Here is a 13,856-nt window from a genome sequence, read left to right on the forward strand (position 1 = left end):
ATGCTACAATCAAGGGTTGAACATGTATTTGGTATCTTAAAAAATCATTTCAAGATTATTTACCTAGCGGCCATTTTTTTCCATTCAAAACACAAGTAAAGTTAGTCCTTGCATGTTGCATTATACACAATTATATAGCAGGTGTGGATCTAACAGACATGATCTTGCACAAGGGCAACACACTAGAGGAAGAGCAACTTCTACCCTCACAAGTCCGGACCCAATGCAAACAACGCGAAGAAAATAGGCAATGGGTGGAGTTCAAGGACAACATAGCAAATGAAATATGGAATCACTATACTGGTCGACAATAGGTGTTAGGAATGTGTTTTCTAATCTATTATGAACCATCCATTCGTGTTGTTTGTTGTGTGTACTTTTTCGAACATCTTATATTCACTTTTTCTGTTTCACATATGGTTATCTTGTATTTTATTTTGATAATTTTTCTCAAACATTCGTTCTTTATTCTAGATTTAATATTTGAAGTATCATGGAGAGTACCACTTCCAAGACTGCCACAAAACGTGGAACCCCTAAAAAGCGTTGGAAGCCTGATTTTGATAATTTTTCAATACCAGTTTTGGTAGAGCATGTGAGACAGATTCGTAAGTGTGACAAATCATTTAAGCGGGCTAGGTTCGGATATGCTGCAAGTGCCATGAATGCAATATTTAACACTAATTTCTCGGTAGAGAATGTGGAGAACCATTACATGACACTAAAAGGAAGGTACATGGAAATCAAGAAAGCGAGGGACCTAAGTGGGGTAGGTTGGGATGATAAAAACAAGGTGATTATTCTCGACCCAATTGTGGCCTTCATGTACACTGAGGTATGTTGGTAAATTTTTTTCTTTGGCAGTTCATTGACTTACATGTTTCAATTTTACATTTGAGTTCATTGTGTGGTGTTTGCTTATTTTAGTTTATTTGGAGCTTATTGTCATTATTTGATTGCTTTGTATACTTTTTCATGTTTCCATGGTTTGTTTTCAGATGAGTTTTCTTTCATACATTGAAAAGATGTGGAGTGTAATGATTTAAGAAAATGTATTTATACATATATTTCAAGTTTTATATTTCTTTTGATTATGCTTTCAAATATTTAGATTGCTTTCATGGTATTACATTTCTTTGAGATTTTTGGTCAATTTGATTTATAGGTTTTTTTTAGTATGATTTGCATTTCATATAATGAGTGTATTCTTTGTTGTATCTCATACAATTGCATGTTGTTTCATATAATGACTTTGTGCTTCATTAGAAATAGGAAAACTTAACCTTTTTTTTACAGTTCAGAGGTTTTTGATATGATTCTATTTGTCTCATATAGGCACACTCGAGTGCAAAACAATTCATCAACGAGCCCATTGAGAAGTATGAAGCGCTTAGGATAATTTGTGGTGATGACAACGCAACAGGTTCTTACGCAGCTTCTTTGTTTTCAGATTTTACAGACAAAACTGAAAATGAAGAAGGTGACAATGACAATGGTGAATTAGACTCAGTTGATCTTGCTAGTGATAAGGAAGGTAATAATGGCGACTCTACACCCATAGGTAGCAGCAACCTTGCTACCTCATCAACTGTTAGATCCCAGAGTAATAGCAAGGGGCCTAGAAGCCCTTCCATGATGTCGGATCTACTTACTATTGTGGATAAGATGGCTAATGCAATTCAGAACCCAACCTATTGGATTGAGATTTTATATGAAAGGTTTATGGGTGTTGAGGGGTTCACCAAGCATGAGCTTGTTGCGGTATTTGATTATCTTCAGTCTAGGGAAACTGAAGCTAGGGGCTTCTTAGTGAGAGATATCGAACTGCATCAAGATTGATCAGGAGCTTTCTTCCCGAATGATGTGAACCACGACATGAATGGTTCAATGTTGCAGAGTTGTTCAGTTCCCATGGGGATTGTTTCAACTACTGCTTGAATTATCTACATTTCATGCATTATTTTATGTTTTTATTTTGGTGCATCCATGTGTTGGTTTCATTATGCCTACGGCGAACATTATGTTGCATCTAAAAAACTTTTATCTTGTTTGATTGTATTTTAAACTATTTGCACTTATATGAACTTATTAGCGGTTGTTATGTATTAATCATTTCTCTAACCTGCATTTTATATTTTTTTTTTGTTGGCATTGGTAGTTGTATTTTATTCTACAAGTGAACAATTTGTACTCTATCAAAAAGGGATGTCATGTATATTTACGTTCTAAAGTATTGTAATTTTCCACTCTCAAACTTTGTTAAAGAATATTACCAAGTCATGGTCCAATGGTTGTAGCAAATAAAGCATATATTTATATAATGTTGGATGTTTTTTTGCACATTTTATGTTTTGCAAGTTTTTATTTTTCTCCATGGTCAAGTATGTACATGTAACATAAACAACATTAAACTATTCCCTAATTTTAACTTTATTACAATTACTAAAATTAAATAATTATATTATTAAAAAACTTTGTTAAGATATATATATATATATTTAAATATTCCAGAAAAATACTTGAGTTGTTTACATTTTTCTTGTACTAATTAAGAAAATAATATATAATTAATTTTAAACTAATCCTAACAAGTGTAAGGGGGTAACCTCACCTTTGGATTGAAGTGGTGAGCTCACTTTCACTCATCAAAACACCATGAAGTCACGAAGTGAATTTTTCCTCATTCCCACTTCCACCAACCAAACAAAAAAAGTGGCTACTAATTTGACACTTACTTCTCCAACAAAACACTTGAAACTAGAGACTTCCAACTGAATTTATCACTTCAACTGAAGTTAACACTTCAGGACTTTAGCCACTTCGGTGGACTTCAACCCACCAAATGCACCCATACCCTTACAATTAACATTTTAAAATACAACTTTGGTAAAGATATAATTGGAGAAATCATCTGAAAAGACGATGTTAAGTGTCAAAAATTTTGTGAAAAAACAAGTAAGCTCACTAATATTGTGCTTGAGGACCTACAATACGCTTCATCCATAAATCTTGTTAATTGTTTTTAATATGCTTCATCACAGTGTTATAGTCTAATTTATTACACCAATAGATTGTGAATTTTTTTTTATGTTAAATCATGATTTTAATTGCATATACAAATTGTTGTATGGTTTTGGTATGTATTTTTTTTTAAAAAAAAAGCTTTCATGTACTTTGTAGGATGACTTTGTAGATGGGATTAATGGTTATATAGAAGTTGAAAAATCAAAATCTTTAATTACCATGTTTCAAATACGTCATGCCAAAAAGATTAAGAGGTTATATTTATAATTATTCAATTGTAAGAACGTTATTTTGGAAATTTTATTTGTATAATTTACATGATTGAATTGGAGATTGTTTCATTGAATGTGAAATTAGAATATCTAATATTTATTATACTATGAAGTTGTTGGGAAATGCCCCTTTTAAAGATGTTATCCAATTTAGAAAGAAGTACAATTAAATTTTTTTTTTTTATGTTCTATACTATTAGTTATTTAAGTGATTAATTAATTTTTTTTATGATAATGCTAAGTACCAAGATTAAGTAATTTTTGTAAATATTGTAAGTGAACAAGATTGTAGTTCTCACATGATACATCAAATCTTTTCTTCATTTACCTACTCCATCTCTAATGAACTAACAAGGGGATGAAATGATATAAAAAACTTTAGTAGAATCTGTAGAGGTAAAAGTTGTTACAAATAGATCATGTATACATACTTTTAGCAGCCATGGTTCTTTTTTTTATGTTAAATAAAATCGATTGTAATTATCATTATTATTTTTAGACTATTATTTAGATCATATATATTTATACTTTTATTCTACTAGGTTGGTAGTTATTGGGGTCTTACTAGAGTGAGTATTTATTCTATTAAAGATGTCTATAGAAAGTTAGTTTTATTGGTAAAAGATTTTATTACAAAAAGTGTGACAAGTTTGATTTCACAAGAACTCTTATGTAGAATAACTATCATATATTTTTTTATATATGTTTTTGGATTATAATTTTCATTTGTTATCTTTGTCAATTGTGCAGCTGACTGACTAAGTTCAAGGTTAAAAGTAAAGTGATTAGTGATGGAACTTATGGTGCTTATTTTTTGTTATCTGATCATGAATGTTTGTGGCTACTTGGTAAAATTGCTAATGATCTGAGACATGATTTAACAAAAGTTACTTTGTGATTCAACATGAATTGTATAACATTATCTAACAAACTTGACTATGGTGTTACATAATAATATTTTCAATTAATTTCAAATATTCATGGATGGATCCTATCATGGTAAAGTTGACATTTTCTTGGAAAAAAAGCTATTTAAAATTCAAATCAAACTTTAGAATTTAGTCAACATCATGAAGTCTATATAGTTATGAAGTTAACTAACAATAGTGAGTTAATATCATAGTATGTTTTAAGTTGTTGTATCTAGTTAGTGTAAAGTTATTATTAGTTATTAAATAATTAAATTCTATGTTTAACATGTTTATGATTACTCTTGTTATATATATAAAAAAAATTTAGTTTTCAAGGATCTGATGTGCTTTCTCAACTTGAACATACTAATGTTACTAAGCTGAAGGTGATTATGTACTCCCAATTCATCACACATGTGTAACTTCAGTTAATATATTATAACAAAATATTAGGTTAAAAACCCTATACCTTTTGGTCCTCGGTGAGTCAATTGTATTGATTGAGCACTTGATATGATAACTCCAAAACTATTTGATCAATAAAATGCCATTGATCATTGTAGTAAAATATATATATATAAAATACAAGCAAGTTAAAAAAAAAAACTCAATTGCGTTTATATTTATGTTTTTTAAAAGGAAAAAATATACTCATTTTAAAGGGTTAATCCAAATGATAAAAGGTTAGGTCATTTAGGGATTGTTTGTTTAGTAGTAAGGAGAGGTAAGTAGATGTGATGTAAAAAGTTTTACATGTGAAACTTGCTTTTTGGTGTTTGGTTTGAATGTAAAAGTAACTTTTACATGTGAAAAGTATTATAACTAACCCCCATTTTATAGTATTTTAACTCACAACAACTTTTGATGTGAGTTGAAATACAGTAAAATCTTAACCTTACACTCACCTCACCTCCAACTTCAAAATAAAACCATCAAATTTGAACAAACCTCATCTGAACAGCCTCTCTCCCGGTCCTGACCTCAAACATCACTGTCCTCCTCAACGCCCTTTCTAAACTCAACCTCAACGCCAACGACCTCGTCGCCCTCTCCGGCGGCCACACTATCGGCATCGGTCACTGCTCCTCCCTCTCTAAAAGCCTCTACCCATCCCGTGACTCCACCATGGATAAATCCTTCGCCAAAAACCTCTACTCAACTTGCCCACCTCTTTCTCCTCCAACACCATTGTGCTCGATCTCCGTTCACCAAACGTATTCAGTAACAAGTACTACATTGATCTAGTGAACTGATAGAGGCTTTTCACTTCGGATCAAGATTTGTACAGTGATACAAGGACGAGAGAGATTGTGAAGAGGTTTGCGGCGGCGGCGTCGATTGCGAATATGGGGCAATTGAATGTGTTGACTAGGAAGCAAGGTGTGATTAGGGAGAATTGTTCGGCAAGGAATGGGCGTAAGGTTGATGGTGGTGATGATATGAACAACAAGAAGGGATTTGGCCACTTGATGATGATGAAGTGATTTAGTGCTTGGCTTTTGAGTAGTTGTTTTTGGTGTTGGTGATAAGTGCTTGTGTATTAGTAATACAAAGTATTCTTTTCTTACATTGAGCACTACTTTTCTCAGATTTTATCACTTATACATGTGTATTTGTGTTCTTTTGTGCATATAGGGCTATGGAGATAATAGTGGAAGAAAGGAGCCAAAAGTATATCGTGGCTGCACTTTGTTGATAAAATCTTGGACTGAATAAACGTGGAGACATAAGTTGTGCTCAAAGACATGTGATTGTGTGCCAACCTCCATCGTGCTCAAGCAAATACATGGTTCGGAGGGGCACAAAGGTAGTCACATTTGCGTGTTCCGACTTCTGCAAACTAGCAAGACCTTCATTAATGTGACGTTTATTAAAGACACAACACGATCTACCGCATGGATGTGTGCCCGTTCATATGGCCTCGATGAAAAGTGTGGATTCAGGAGTTTTTTTGTGGAGTACTATAGCAAAGGGCTGTAGCAAATTACTGTAGCAGTTACTGTTCACAGACCGTAGAAAATCAGTTTCCTGGAGATTCACACGAGCATGTGGAAATTCCACACGCCCATGTGGATGCCCGATTCCAGCCCTATTTAAGTCATGATTTCAACTATTTTGAAGGATCTTTGGCCCATCTTTTTCTCATCTTTGGAGGCACTCGCGGCTAGGGTTCATGAAGGCTTTAGCAAGGCTTTTGGAGTGGTTTACGGCCTTCAACACCGCGTTCCTTCGGATGATAGTTATTGAGGGAGTTTTCGTCGTCATCGATTTGGCGAGGTGTGCCCTAGGCTTGATGAGGGAATCTTTGGAGAAGACGAGGCTACTCCTCAAAACCATCGATACTGACTACAAAGGGGTTTTACTTATTGATTGCATGGTTTTACTTTCTATTTCATTATTGATTGTATCTTGCTCTATGGAGAGCTAAACCCCTAGTGGGTGTTTGGACTTGTAAACCCTAGGATGGTTTTGTTTCATTGACCTTTTATTATATTTTCTCTAATTGATGTTTTAATTGAGTTCCAATCTTGAATGCTTGTTCAATTGATTTTTCCTTAGAGTGACACTAGGGATGAGAATCTACATTGGTAATCTTTGTGAGTGAGTGACACACCATGAGGGTTAGATAAAGAAAGATTGGAGAGGGTCGAGAGGGTGAGTTGAGAGGTAGTGGAACGTCCCCTTTCCTTTCCGGTGTGATTTATCCTACCTCTGTGTTCCAAGAGTTTTTTGCAGTCACAATAGAGTAAAGTACTAAGAGAGGAACTCCACTGGGGCTTAGTTGCACAAGCAACAGAGTGAAGCATTGAAGAAATCTTTAGTGTTGGGGCTTAATTGTGACTAGGGGTCTTTCACCTTGACCAAAGGGTTAGGTCTATATTAGGGAATAGGGTTTATCACTTGGAGTCCCTAAAGTTTTAAGCAACCCTACACGGTGTGAGGTGTTAAGATTGAGCGATTTCCATGCCGGGGCGCAGTGTAGGGTTAGTCACGCTTAACCTTAGGTTTGGGACCGTATATTTTAGGATTTCCACGACTCATTAAGTATCATTTAAGAGACATAATGGATGATCTTGCACTTGAAACAATAGTCCTAGGGGGAGCAATGTTCGGGTGCCCCAGTTTCCATCGATTGCCTCTCCTATCATTTTATTGCGTCTCTCTCTCTTGTTTTTTTTTTTTTTATATGCATTGATATTGTTCGCACCACTATTGATTCATCTTCACCGTAGTTAAATAGCAATTCTTGTGTTTCTGATCACTATTCTCTATGGATACGATGACTCACTCATCAGGGTATATTTATTACTTCGACAACCCTTGCACTTGCAGTACACACGCAAAAGGGTGTGTCAAGTTTTTGGCACCATTGCTGGGGAATAGCCATTTTGGAAACACTTTGCACTTTGCTAGTTTAGCTATTCATCACTTGTTCTATTTCACACTTTCTTATTCTTCCATCGTTGGGATTTGTTTTTTTTCTTTCTTTGGTTGTAGCTCCAGGTTATGACCGGAGGAAACCCTTTGACATTGGTTGGAGAAGATCCGGACATTGGAAGAAGAATTCATAGAAGGTAAAAAGAACCCATGCAAGAATAGTCAAATCAAGCTGAGATAGAAAGTAAAGATAATATGGCAGAACAGACTGAGCAGCAGAGGACACTCTCAGATTATGTTAGACCCACAATTCTTGGCACGCAATCCAGTATTGTACGACCACTGATTACAACTCAGAATTTTGAGCTCAAGCCAGCATTCATCCAAATGCTATAGTAGTCGGCACAGTTTAATGGTTTGGTCAATGAGAATCCAAACAATCGCATAGAGAACTTCTTGGAAGTGTGCGACATGGTCAAGATCAGTGGTGTTACAGATGATGCTATCAAGTTGAGAGTCTTCCCATTTTCCTTGAAAGGGAAAGCGAAGAAATGGCTATATTCATTACCTAGAGCATCGATTACTACATAGGAGAAGATGGTAGAAGCTTTTCTTTCCCGATATTTTTCCTCCAGAAAAATCTGCAAAGCCTAGGAATGAAATATCCTCTTTTATGCAAACGAAATTAGAGTCTCTATTTAAGACATGGGATAGGTTCAAGAAGCTCCTGCAGAAATGTCCTCAACATGGGTTCCCCGAGTGGATAATTATTCAGACTTTCTATAGTGGTTTGAATCCAAGCATGAAGCAGTTACTTGATACTGCAACCAGAAATACCTTAGGGAGCATGACCCCTGAAGAAGCCCGACATCTAATTGAAGAAATGGCTATGAACAATTATCAGTGGAATACATGGGAATGAAAAAAGGTAGCCAGACTTCATGAGATTAATGCAGTTACCTCATTGGCGGCCTAGGTTGAGTCATTGTGCAAGGAGTTAGACTCTCTAACTTCTCCTAAAGTGGCGGCTATTACAAGTTGCACTGAGTGTGAGAGAGAACATGCTTCATCTGATTGCCTGATTTCTATTGGTGGTATAGTCTCGATGGAACAAGTGGATTTTGTAGGGAATGCAATGAGAGGTCAAGGAAATCCATATAGCAATACCTACAATACCGGGTAGAGGAGTCACCTGAACCTTTCTTAGAGTAATCAAGGGCAACAAAAGAATATGGCACCATCGGGTTTCCAATAACAACAACAAGCCCCTAACATGGAGAATCGAGTTTCAGGATTAGAAAACCAGATGACCGATTTAGAGAAGGCTTTGACCATGTTCATTCAATCGTCAGATACAAGATTTCAATCGGTTGAGGCCACACTTTGTAACCACAACGCATCATTGCACAACTTGGAGAACCAAGTGGGCTAAATTACGAAGTCACTCTCAGAAAAACCTCAAGGGAGTTTACCTAGCAACACGGAGACCAATCCGAGAGAGCATGTGAAGGCAATCACTTTGAGAAGTGGTCGTAAAGTGGAGGGTAGACTCCCGAGTGAGAAGACCAGTGTGGAAGCACATGAGGTTACGGAGGTTGAGGAAATAGCAAAAGAGAAGGAGGTGGTACCCCCACCTTACAAGCCAAGAATCCCTTACCCTTCAAGGTTGAAGAACGACCAAAATGATGAGCAATACAAGAAGTTCTTAGGTCTATTCAAGCAGTTGCACATCAACATTCCATTTGTAGAGGCATTGTCTCAAATGCCTCGTTATGCAAAGTTTCTCAAGGACCTCTTGACCAACAAGAGGAAGTTGGAGGAGAGTGCATCTGTGATTCTATATGCTTCATGTTCGGCGGTGTTGTAAAAGAATATGCCAAACAAGAAAAAGGACCCTGGAAGCTTTATCATTCCATGCAACATTGGTAATTTGGATGAAGAAAAGGCATCGGCGGATTCAGGGGCTAGCATCAACGTTATGCTTTATACTTTCTTCCAGAAGCTAGGCTTGGGAGAGCCTAGGCCCACTCGGATAACACTTCAATTGGCGGACCGAACAGTTAGGCATCCGAGGGGCATCATCGAAGACGTACTTGTGAAGGTTGACAAGTGCATATTTCCTGTGGACTTTGTAGTGTTGGATGTTGATGAGGATGTCGATGTTCCGCTGATACTTGGGAGGCCGTTCTTGCGCACTTCCAAGGCTCTCATTGACATGGACGGTAGGGAGTTGACCTTACGAGTCAGTGATGACAAGTTGACATACTGCCTCATCGAAGCCATAAGACATTCTCTTGATTTTGATGATACTTTGTATTTCCTTGATACTACTGATGAGCTAATCGATAAATAAGTGCAGGAAATGATGTGTCCGGACCCGTACGAGGGGTTACTAGATCAAGAGGTTGAGAATGAAGAAGTTTTGATGCTTGGTCTAGAGGATAAGGTGCAACCTACCCCGGGGATCATGAAGAGGATGATCCAAAAGATGAAGCGAGCAAGGAGATGCCACAAGAAGCGCCCCAAGACTAATGGGGATGTGCAAGCATGGAGTAAGGGTGACGAACCCTTGTATGGTAACAAGCTCGATAACTCTCCCTCTACCTTCAAAAGATTATGTTCATCATGCTTTCAGGTTGTTAGTAAGAGGGAAACCTTCATTTATGAGCCCTCATAAGGTAAGAAAAGGTACGTCAAGCTTAGTGACATTAAACAAGCACTTCTTTGGAGGCAACCCAAGTCTTTACTATTTTTCTAGGTTTTAGTTTAACACTTCCATGAATAAGAGCTTTACTGTTGGTGTCTTAATCTTTTACATGCTATTGCTATGTTTTTCTCATGGATCATTGGTGTTTTCGTGTGCTTAATTGTGATTGGCAAAGTCTCTTAGTCGTTTGAGCTTGTTTTCCATGAATCTCTGGTCAGTTATTCATAATATAAGTAGGCTCTAAGTGTGTGTAATTGTTCAGAAATTTTTCTGCAGAGTCTGTAATTTTTCTAAGTTATCCAGAGAAGACACACGGCTGTGTGGAATTTCCACACGGGCGTGTGTTTTCGTTCAGAACTCATGCCGAGAGGACACAGGGGTGTATGTCTGTCCCTGTGAATGACCTTCTGAAGGTCACACGCCCATGGATAATTTCCACACGGGCGTGTGTTTCTCTGTAGAGTTTAGAGCCCTATCCCGAGAAGACACAGGGGCGTGTGTCAGCCCCTGTGGATGACCTTGTGAATGACACACAGGCGTGGGTAATTTCCACACGCCCGTGTGAAACTCTGCAGAGAGTTCTCTTCCATCCCGGGAAGACACTGGGCGTGTGAGTGCCCCTGTGAGTATCCACACGGGCGTGTGGAATTTCCACATGGGCATGTGAAACACTTAGCCAAATTTTTCGGGTGGACAAAGAAGCCACAGGGGCGTTTGGGTGCCTTTGTGGATCGGGCACGTGGGCGTGGGGAATTTCCACACGCCCATGTGGATGCGTTCAGAGGCAAGAAGTGCTATCCCGAAAGCACATAAGGGCGTGTGAGTGCCCCTGTGAGCCCTCCTATAGAGTCACACGGGCGTGGGTAATTTCCACACGCCCGTGTGGATGTACAGAACTCAAAATGCCCTGATTTTTCTTTGTAAATCTATTGTGTCTTTTCATTTTCACACTCCCAAACGCTCAGAGAACGCATATTTTCACTCTCCCGACTTCTCACCGTCGATTTTAAGGGATTGCATTCGAGTTTTCGGGACGATTTCAAGGTTTTCATTCTCATTTCATCGGTAAATCCTTATTCTTTTTTCTTCGCCAATCTTAATTTATTTTGGTTTAATCTGGTGAATGTTGCTATATTTTATGATAAAATGGTTGATGCGAGTTTGTAGTAAGAATTTTGAATGAATTTTGGATGTATTTTGGAGTTTTGCGTTATGGTCGTGCGGTTTTGTTGAGAAACCCAAGTGGGAAGCTCAAGGACATAAGTGTGAAAGTTTCTAGAAGATTTTGGGTTTACAAGTAATTAAAAAAGGGTTGATCTTAAGTGTTTCCGAAAACCAAGGACTGGAAGGTAAGGTTGCAGGGGCCTTTTTGAAAATACTGTGTTATAATCCAGGGACCGTTGGAAGTTTGAAAGGACATTTTGGAAATATTATTTCATGATTCAGCGACCATTGGTGACTTTGTAGGGATGTTTTGTACGGAATTTTATTTTCAGGGACTGTTAGTAAATTTTGGCAGACATTTAAGTTAAGAGATAAGGTGTGGATGACTGGGTTTTTTTTTGTGGCTTTTCTTCTTCTCCTTCATTGCTGTTACAGTATTTTGAGAGAAAAAAAAAGTAAAGAAGAAGAGATGAGAAAAAGAGTGAGAGGCTTGAAGAGTTGAGCTTGGAGATCATCGGAGAGAGCTCGCCGGATTGACGGCTTGACTTGGTAAGAACCTTTATTGGTGTTGTATTTGGCATGGATGTAGGTATGTATGTGTGATTGGTTTAATGAAGAAGAAGATGATAGATTTAAAGAAATATTGATGAGGATGAGGAAGTTGTTGTTGTAGGATGATTTTGTGTTGTAAAAACCTTTGTATTTTGAGTGAGATTTTGCTTGGAATGAATAATGAATTCTCGGTTTACTGTAGTTTACTGTAGCACCGAGATTAGGGTTTGTTTGGGTGATTAAGTTAATGATGATAATAGTTGGAAATGTGTTGGTTGAGTTAAATTGGTTTGGCTGAGTTGGTTTGATCAAATCAAGTTAAATTGGTTGGAAATTAAGTGGTTGGTTTAATTGATTTGGTTGAATTTGGAATTGGGTTGGATGAGAATTGATGTGGTTGGGTTCAATTAAGTTGATTTGGTCTAGGTTTGATCAAATTAAGATGAGTTGTGATTAGGCTTGAACTGTTTTGGCTAACTTAAGTTGGTTGAGATTAATTTGGGCTTGGTTCAGGATTTGAGCTAGTGATTTTTGGGTGAACCAATTCGAGGAGAATCGGGTTTAGTTGAACCAATCTGGTTCAAGAGGTTTTGTATAACCAACGGAATTGGTTCAATGCTGGTTGGTGAAATTAAACTTGGTTCAGTAAAATTGAGATTGTTTCAGGAGTGTTTAGCCCAAATTGAGTTGGCTTTAAGTGCAATTGGAGACCAATTTAATTATGCAAGGTCGGATTTTAACCGGTTGGAGTAAGTGGGCCTAATTAGAGAGTTAGTTGTTTGTTTCTTGTATTTTATTTGGGTTCCGTTTCGTAATTAGCCTGTATTTATTCATTTTATTCCACTATCCTGTTAGGTGTTGTTCAGGCTTGGGAGGGAGTTTCAGGTCTAACAAGGGAATCCATGGGAAGCCAAGTGAGTTGGTAGTGACTATTATTTTGGATAATTAGTTAATTGTTACTTTTTGGGAATAATTCTTTAACAACTAGTATTTTGGAAATAATTGTTAAATTATTTCAATTTATATTATTTAATAAATTTTATTGTTAAAATATACTTATATTTATATGCAGTATGCATAGAAATCATATTGTATACCTGGTTTTGACAATCATACATAGTTTCAACTGTGGGATTAATTATGCACAATTCTTCTATATTGCTTATGTAAAGTTTTATTGGTTATTACACTTGCAATGAGACTTTAATGGAATTGGAATGAGTTATTGACATATGTTTCATACTTGAAAAGCATTATTGTTTAAAGGAAAGGATTTTCGGATTGTTATTTGATTTATGTTAAAATCTTTGGATATGCATGTGTTTATCATTTCTGTGGGGAAATGATAGATATTTTGGATATTGATTTTTGTCCTGGTTGTGGACTCCTCGTTTGCGAGATGCATGCTTGTATTTATTTTGTTGGTGACATCTTACTGCAGTAGGCAGTTTTCACGGCTAGCCTATTGAGGTGGCGTGGAAGACCGGCAGACTTATTGGTCTTGTTCAGGTGAGAGTGCAGAGCCATGATTGGATGTTCATCGGGAAGCCGGGGTCACCACACGGTGGACTGATGGGTCAACGTTAAGAACATGAGTTCTTTGACGGCTCTGAACCTAGTCGCGGCCACGGCGAAGGTTTAGAGAGGTTTCTAGACCATGTTGCTTTCCTTTAATTGTACTATATTAAAGTTGTGGTTTTGGCGGCTCTCAACCTAGATGCAACATAGGCTAAGTCGGGGAGTGTTTTTCGGCCGATGATTTGAGGGCGGATTTTACTTTATTTGTTATTTTGGATTATGATGAGGGGGTGAGACCTATCTATCGCTCTTAGGAGGGTAGTCTCTCAC

The 13,856-nt window shown here is 37.2% G+C and overlaps 1 protein-coding gene, 1 non-coding gene and 1 pseudogene across 2 annotated transcripts; 2 read left to right on the forward strand and 1 right to left on the reverse strand.

Moving 5' to 3' along the window:
* The first annotated feature begins 493 nt into the window (after positions 1–493).
* LOC120257637 lies at positions 494–1,839 on the forward strand. Its single transcript, XM_039265071.1, has 2 exons — positions 494–835; positions 1,336–1,839. Exons 1-2 carry the CDS (start codon positions 494–496, stop codon positions 1,837–1,839), a joined length of 846 nt encoding a protein of 281 aa, XP_039121005.1.
* Positions 1,840–4,276: 2,437 nt separating this feature from the next.
* Positions 4,277–5,691, forward strand: LOC120257639 (annotated as a pseudogene).
* Positions 5,692–8,232: 2,541 nt separating this feature from the next.
* LOC120257642 lies at positions 8,233–8,338 on the reverse strand. Its single transcript, XR_005535762.1, has one exon. It is a non-coding gene; the product is annotated as a small nucleolar RNA R71 (small nucleolar RNA).
* Positions 8,339–13,856: the final 5,518 nt, after the last annotated feature.

This window comes from Dioscorea cayenensis, unplaced genomic scaffold (assembly GCF_009730915.1).
Source record: "Dioscorea cayenensis subsp. rotundata cultivar TDr96_F1 unplaced genomic scaffold, TDr96_F1_v2_PseudoChromosome.rev07_lg8_w22 25.fasta BLBR01002243.1, whole genome shotgun sequence".
NCBI lineage: Eukaryota > Viridiplantae > Streptophyta > Magnoliopsida > Dioscoreales > Dioscoreaceae > Dioscorea > Dioscorea cayenensis.

Bases quoted from the DNA above. Each gene is read 5' to 3' on its own strand.
- LOC120257637 (XM_039265071.1), top strand. From the start codon at position 494: ATGGAGAGTACCACTTCCAAGACTGCCACAAAACGTGGAACCCCTAAA. The intron at 836-1,335 runs GTATGTTGGTAA...TGTCTCATATAG, and splicing joins TGGCCTTCATGTACACTGAG to GCACACTCGAGTGCAAAACA.